Genomic DNA, 7,324 nt, shown 5'->3' on the forward strand with positions numbered 1-7,324 from the left:
TGACGGGAGGACACTGCAGCCAAGACCGTCGCGAAGTTCTGAAAGATTCCTGGTCACTGCAGCCGAGATGTGTGCGTTGACAGCTTCTAGCACGTGTGATTCCTCGTGTCCGTTGTCGGTTCCTGTAAGGGACCATCCTGTTGTGTTCAAGCGAAGGGGGAGCAGACCCAACTGCATGTCGAACTGGGTACCTTGCTAGGTACCCAGTTTGAACTGTGTGCCTATTTTTCTGCCGACCCAATTTTTTTGGTTCCTCGAGCGCAAACGGTGGGAGAATGAAGTGCTTAACTGCTGTGGAGTTGAAGTCACCAGCGAGTGCGGCTAATTTGGCACACGTGTTGATGCCGGTTTTTTACAACGGGTGTTCGTTTGACGTGGTGCGTGTTGTTGAGCCGCTGAAGGAAATGATGGATGAGGGTGCGGAGCTGACGACAATGACGGATGCTGTGTGCTTTTTACTTGATGAGCTAACGGAGTGCGCCCGGTCCCATGCGCTAATCGTTGGAGGCAAGGCGTTTTTGGGCGTGGATCCACACGAGCGCCCTAAGTCGAATGAGAACGAGGATGCTGTGCGCGAATTCACTGAGTTGCTCGTGCGAAGTCCGATGGTTCAAGCTTCTCTGCTGCTATCGTTAGTTGGCCTCGACAAAAGTCTCGCGCGAGTGGGAGGCGAACTCGACGACCAAAGCCCGCGCAACGATTACCTGCGATACTTAACATGCTTCCTAAAGTCCACAGAACCGGCGATCAATGAAGCTTTCAAGTATGAGGGCGCCCGAACTTTCATGGGCTTTACTCCGGTTCCCAGTCTCAAGAAGACCCTCGCCAACTACAAGTGCCTCCACAAGGTCGAAGTGGGCGGGGCAGTGGTCGAGATCCCGGCCACACACCGACGCTGCGACCGCGCCCCCAAACTCGTAGAGGACGAGGCGGTCGTAGAGGACGAGGCGGTCGTAGAGGACGAGGTGGTCGCAGAGGACGAGGCGGTCATAATGGAGGGGGTGGTCATAGTGGGCGAAGGAGTTATCGAGGCCCCTGCCCCACGCTGTGTAACCTCCTCCAGGCTCGCCGAAGCCGCCGATCGTCTGAGCCGTCCCTTCGTCGATTTTCTCGAAAATCGCTCCTCACCTCCCCTCTGTCACTACAGCTGTCACTGAGTAACACATAGTCTACTACCACCAACGTCACACCTGTAACAAGCACGGGCGATGCACTCCTTCGCTTTTCTCCCAAACTCACACGCCGTCGTGAGTGATCGTTAATCCGAGTGAGTGACAAACCTTCAACAGTTTGGTTGTGTGCCGCGCTCGGTTTCTGTTTGTGCACCTTGTGTGTGGCACGTCTCTAAAGTTCTTCCGTAGTGTGCCCTTACTAGGGCGGGAGGACAAAACGAACAGGCTACAAACCTTCTGAACAGTCCTGGCGAGATGCGCCTAGATCAAATGACTTGTATCGTTGTCATTTGATCGAGGCTAACGAGGCACATTGGGGACTGAGAGCGATAGTCAAATAATTACTGGAACGACAGTGCTCCATGATGTGTGAACATTTCGGACTACTTGGCCTGGGACACGGCCGATGACCCCCAGAGTCTGGACCCCTGCCGTCCCGCTTCTTACTCGCGTGCGTAGTTCCTAACCCTACGGTCGTGGGATCGACCCCCCGTGGTCGTGGTCTCGACGAAGCGGGCCCCTCCACAAACGTGTCGTGCCTAACCAGCCGAACTGTGTGCCAAATTTCTTGGCCACCAAAAGGCTTATTTTTCAGAGTCAAACGGTGGAACGATGAGGTGCTTAACTCCTATGGAGTCGGAGTCGCTGATGGGTGCAGCTTCTTTAGCTCGCGGAATGATGCCGGTCTTTTACAACGGTCGTTCGCTTGACGCGGTGCGTGTTGTTGAGCCGCTGATGGAGATCGGCAATGATGGTAGGCAATGACATGAACGACGACTCTATCCACCGCGTAGAAGAAAATCTAAGGAACGAAAAAGGGGTTTTAAGCCGGCCGCTCAAGCCCGAATTTTCGCAGCCTGGACGAGGTCCCGAGGCCAGTCTGGACGAGGTCCTCGCCAGCTACAAGTGCCCCCACCCGATCGAAGTGGGTGAGGCAGTCGTCGAGATCCCTGCCGCGCACGGACGCTACGAGCCTCCTCCCGGGCTCGTGGAGGACGAAACAGTCGTGGAGGACGAAACAGTCGTGGAGGACGAGGTCGCCACCAAAACCCCTATCGCACATCGACGGTGCGAGCCCTCGTCTAGACTCGCCGCAGCCGTCGGTCGCCCAAGCCGTCCGTTCCTCGATCCTGACGCTTCTGTCGCTGCTGCTCCTTCCTGGCCTCCCGTCATTCGCTACCAGTGTGTCCGAGTAAGCCCTGCTAACGTCCACGGACGATTTTCGGACGGCTTTTCTTTTTGGGGTCTGTCAGGATTCAGGATATGTTGTCAGTGATTGACCATCACCTCTGTCGTTCATGACGGAAGCCGCTATCTCTCGCGAACCAGAGCTGGACCCACCCCAGGTCTGCGCCTCCCGACAGCTGGTAATTTCACTGCGATCCGAACTACTGACTCGACTGTGCCCAGCCAGCATTACACCAGCAAGAACTACTGGACATTGGGGAACATTAGAGAAGCCCGCCCTCATGAACGTCGTGCCACTTGGGACCACGGCAAGGTAACGTATCTTGCTCAAGGCCCTCTGGCGAGGAGGCGTCAAGGACATTGACCTCACGGTAGATCCACTCCGAAGACGGTTGTGAAAGTCGGCCGCTAGTGTGAGCAAGCCTGTTGTAGGCCTCAAGTCACAAGATCGCCTGGCCTTATTTCTTGAGCTGACGACTGGCCTGGCTGGTCTTGAGCTGACATCCGACAACTGGCCTGGCTAGTCAGCTGTTTGAAAAAATTAATTTCACAGCGTAGTAGATTGGATACCCGCTAAGATCAGGCGTAATGGCGCCGGCTCATACCGCCTGGATTTCTTCCTGGCACGGTATGAAGTGCTTAGGTACTGTGGAGTCGAAGTCGCTGGCAAGTGCGCCGTTCTTGGGGTATGTCCAAACGACCACCCCAAGTCGAACGAGACGGAGCATGTTGTGCGCGATTTTAGTGAGTTGCTCATGCACAGTCCGAAACGTGTCTGCTATCGTCATATTGGGCGAGGTAGGGTTGGCAGGAGCGGATGCCGCTGGTGCCACGCTCACTCGCCGTCCTGCCGGTTTGTGATTGTGAACCTGGGTGAATAATAAATCTTCAACGGTTCGCTTGTGTGCCCAGTTCGGTCTCTGTTTGTGCAACATGTAACTCATAACCACATCTCTAGAGTTCTCAAGTACTTCCGTAGTGTCCCCCTTGGTGGGGCCTGTCGTTAGTGCGCAGTCGGTGCTTGATGACTACAGCAATTCGGCCTGGGTCTAAAAGAAGACGTGACGGGAGAACAAAACGAGCAGTTGACAAAAAAACTTTCTAAAGGCCCTGGCGAGATGTGCCTACGATTACAAGTCATTTGATCAAGGCTAACGAGGCACATGAGGGGCTGGCAAGATGCGTGGGCTGACAGCTTCTAGCCGGCGCTGTCGTTGTCTCCGTTGTCAGTTCCTGTGAGGCGCCCATCTATAACCTACTGGTATAACCAACTGGTATAACCTACTGGTAAAGGCAGGTGTATGCTACAAGTATGAGGGGGGTCTCGAGCTGGCGACAACGGGTGAACATAAAAGTGGGCACAAATTGTCGAAGCGCGTCGCTTCTTGATGTGGCAGCGGTTGGTAGTCCCACTCTTGGTAGTGCAAGTTTTCGGCAGCCTGGCTGCACCGATATCGGCACCCGATGATGGACACTCGGATTGTAGGGTTTAGAGACTCTGAACACCGAAAGCAGTTCGATCGAATGTCCGCCCCTAAGTCTGATCTACTGTAACTATGCAGGGCTCTAACTATGCAGGGCTCTAACTATGCAGGACCGGGTGGCGAGTAATATGGCGCCATCTTGCGTGGACAGGAGGGTGCAAATCGCTTGACACGCAGTGATGATCGGTGTGCCGAAAACTTTGCACATGCCCTCTCCGGCAGGTCAGTCACTCGGTCAGTCACTCGGTCACACATAATCTCGGTCGGCACGCAGTGTTCGGAACTTCGGCGTGTTGTTGTCTTTTAGTAAGTGAGGAAGATCTAGAGTGAGTCTTACGCTACCGGGGCAACGAGATGGCCTTGCGTACGGACCTGGTCCGATCCAAACCGGATCACACACTTCTTGCCAGATATTTACGAGCGTCAGCCCATTAGCTCCTTTCGAGACACGACGCGAGGCCACGACGCGAGGTCACGACGCGAGGTCACGACGTGTGATGAAGTTCAACCCGCAGTTTGGTGAGTAGCCAGCCACTCTCTGTTGCAACCTGAGATGGCAGACCACAGCAACACCGAAGTCGGCTGGAAGCCATCGGTCCTCTACCACGGGCCTTGCCGTGGCCTTTTTCCGCGAGTAGTCCCGAGGCGTTCTTGGCTGAGTACCGACATGATCCGGACGTCAGCACGAGAACCGCATCCGGTGAAGAGTTTATGAAGAACGAAAAGGCAACACTGCCACACGGCTGACCTGCTGGCTCTGAGCTGTTACCAAGTAGACACCCGGAGTTTAATGTCTCGGTTCAGGTGGACAGGTCTTCTGTTCGGGTATGGTCTTCCGTTCGAGTATGGTCTTTTGTTCGGGTAGAGGCTTCTGTTCCCGTTGACAGCTTCTTCGTCCTTGTACGGGTAGTTTGATGGGCGCTTGTAGGAGTTGTGGCGTCGGTAACCGGAGGTAAGGCGGTTGGGAGCGGGGCGCGGTGAGGAGTAGGTTGGTTTGCGCAATTAGAGAAAGGATTGCTACTTCGCATCGAAGGATGTCTTTGCCGAGAGTGATGAGATGCGGGTTTGGGAGGCAGGTGAGGAGCAGTTGGACTTCCTCGTTGGTGAAGCCGCCCTCGGGACCGAGCACCAGTAGCACGGGGCCCTGATGTAGCGTCAGGCCGACGGCGGGGTCCATGAGGTGCAGCGGCGTGCGGTCGTGTACAGCGTAGGGGTGCGCCACGAGTGAGACGGTCGCACGGAAGGCTGCTTCGTCGTAAAAGGCCGAAAGCTGCTTTAGCCCCTCGCTCAGAGACGCAGACACGGTCACGGGCGGTGGCGTCGTCCGCATGCCTTGCTCCAGGCCCAGCCTCAGCGACTTGGCGATGCACTCTGCGCCCATCTTCGGAGACGAAAAATACGCCAGGTCTGAACGCGTGCCGACGAACATTCCCACCTGTCCAATCGACATCGACCCCATGTATTGCAGCAACTTGTCAAACAGTCGGGGACGAGGCAAGGCTACAAACAAGTCCACCAACGGCACCGCCTCTCGCCGCACTCCATTCATCTCTGTCGCGCCAGGAAGCTCCCACGGATGCGTTTTCCAAGCGTCGAACTGTGCCCCAGTCAACGCGCCGAACATGTACCTGTCCGGGCGGGGCCGCACCGTCAACTTGAGCCGCTTAGCCAATGTGCACCGAGGTAGCGTCTCCACTTCCTCATCCGCCGCTCTTCCCTCCGTATTCCCAGCGCGCTCTGCATCCTCCGTCAACTTGCCTTCTTCTCCCAGCCACCGAAACACGTCTTCCGGCGCACTGAACTGGTCCAGAGGAAGCAGCTGCACACGGTACTTGTCGCCGCTGATGTGCAGCTGGCCCACGCCCTTCTGGCCGCGAACGACGCCGACCTTTACGATGTCGCCCTCCTGGGACCGCAGCGTCTCCAGAAGGTGCTTCTGCACTGTCGCGTCAGGGCAGAAGCTGCCACCCTCGTCGTCTATTTCTTCAACCAATACAGCAAGTATATTCATAGTGAAAAATAAGCGGACCCCTGGGTTGGAGCCCGAGCCTGAAATGACCAAGTCGGAAACGACCGAGTCTAACAGCAGCAGCGGTTCTTCTTGGCGACAGGCGCGCGCTTCCGGCGAGACTGTTTGCCGGCATGGTGGTGCTTCCGCTCGCTGGCGATCGGAGATCTGTTTGCCTGGGCAAGGTCAATGCCCACAGGAGGGTCGATTCTCAAAGGCTCAGCGTATTGGCTCGACTGCACCTTTACCACGGGGGTCGAAGTAGCGTTGGCGCGAGCAGCCAACATCAACGGGCTCGGTGCCAACTCGTACTGAAAGAAAATCTGTAGCTTAAATTCCGAGGCATAACTTCAAAGCGGAGGCGAAGCGGAGCTCGGTCCACGTCGGCTTACGGATTGCGGTGTGTTGGTCTGGTGTGGCACAGCGTTGATCATTTATATTTTTGGCGAGATCTTTCTGTTCAAAACTAACTAAAGGCGTCTGGCGGGGACGCGGAGTTGCAGCGGCAACGGCGTCTCGACTTGGAGCCGGCGTCGAAGTTGGAAAGGAGCGGGGAGGTGTGTTTGCGGTAGGGGGAGTGTTTGAGTGAGTGCCAGAGTTGTTTGCAGCCTTCGATGATGGCTTTGCCCCACTCCTCATTTTCCGCTGACTGTGCCGTGATGGAGCTACGGCTGCTGAAGCCCTCGTTTTCTTCGACGCGACGGATAATGTTGAACCGGAGTGCAAAGAACTCGATGAGGCTGCCGAGGGCGACGGTGGTGAACACGATGATGGCGAGCGTAGTGGTGATGATCAGGTTGCGGTTGTGCGTGCCCGATTTGCTGCCGCCCAGGTCCGGTACTGAGAGCGCGAGCACGAAGGCAATGGCGCCCCGTAATCCGCTCATCCACAGCAGTACTTGGCAGGGCATGTCCAGCACCTGTGTGTACAGCCGGTTTGACTGCTTCAGTTGGTCCCGGTATCGCCGCAACTCCTCCACGTATTCGTGTATCCGCTGTCCCGGTAACCGTGCAAACACTTCCGCCTTCCCGTTCGGAAAGAAGCCGAAAGGCGCCGCGGCCACGACCGACCGTGCGTCCTCGAAACCCTCATCGTCGCCCAGCGGACTAGCCAGGGGGCTTCTCTGCCCGCAGAAGCTTCGTAGACTCGGCGAGGTGGGGTCCACGAATAAGGGGTCTCGGATCCGCGGCACGGAGAGTGGCGAGCCTGCAGCAACCGGCCGCAGCAGCTGGCTGCTGCAGACCGAGGGGCAGCAGCCCGCGAGTTGGCTGCCGCCGGCCGAGCTTTCGAGGACCCGTAAGCCGGCCCGCAGGTCGCCGAAGTCGCCGGGCAGGTCGTAGTGGCCGTCAGAGTCCGTGGAGCCGCCGAAGTTGACGTGCCGCTGCGCCCCCGCTGCGGCAAAGTACGCCGGCAGCGGCGTCTCGGAACAGGCTTCGTACCAGCCGTTTCGCGGCGAACCCTCGCGGAGGAAG

At 57.0% G+C, this 7,324-nt stretch overlaps 4 protein-coding genes across 4 annotated transcripts; 2 read left to right on the top strand and 2 right to left on the bottom strand.

Moving 5' to 3' along the window:
- Positions 1 to 407: 407 nt before the first annotated feature.
- Positions 408 to 1,157, top strand: GNI_151920 (hypothetical protein; the record flags this gene model as incomplete). Its single annotated transcript, XM_011134490.1, has 1 exon — positions 408 to 1,157. One exon carries the CDS (start codon positions 408 to 410, stop codon positions 1,155 to 1,157), a length of 750 nt encoding a protein of 249 aa, XP_011132792.1.
- Positions 1,158 to 1,920: 763 nt separating this feature from the next.
- GNI_151930 (hypothetical protein) lies at positions 1,921 to 2,452 on the top strand (the record flags this gene model as incomplete). The annotated part of the gene is made up of 2 exons (XM_011134491.1): positions 1,921 to 2,364; positions 2,426 to 2,452. The coding sequence occupies 2 exons, from the start codon at positions 1,921 to 1,923 to the stop codon at positions 2,450 to 2,452; spliced, it is 471 nt and encodes a 156-aa protein (XP_011132793.1).
- A 2,179-nt stretch (positions 2,453 to 4,631) lies between these two features.
- GNI_151940 (RNA methyltransferase) lies at positions 4,632 to 5,855 on the bottom strand (the record flags this gene model as incomplete). The annotated part of the gene is made up of 1 exon (XM_011134492.1): positions 4,632 to 5,855. The coding sequence occupies one exon, from the start codon at positions 5,853 to 5,855 to the stop codon at positions 4,632 to 4,634; it is 1,224 nt and encodes a 407-aa protein (XP_011132794.1).
- A 463-nt stretch (positions 5,856 to 6,318) lies between these two features.
- Positions 6,319 to 6,762, bottom strand: GNI_151950 (putative sodium/hydrogen exchanger; the record flags this gene model as incomplete). Its single annotated transcript, XM_011134493.1, has 1 exon — positions 6,319 to 6,762. One exon carries the CDS (start codon positions 6,760 to 6,762, stop codon positions 6,319 to 6,321), a length of 444 nt encoding a protein of 147 aa, XP_011132795.1.
- Positions 6,763 to 7,324: the final 562 nt, after the last annotated feature.

Source organism: Gregarina niphandrodes, assembly GCF_000223845.1.
Source record: "Gregarina niphandrodes unplaced genomic scaffold scaffold00043, whole genome shotgun sequence".
Lineage (NCBI taxonomy): Eukaryota > Apicomplexa > Conoidasida > Eugregarinorida > Gregarinidae > Gregarina > Gregarina niphandrodes.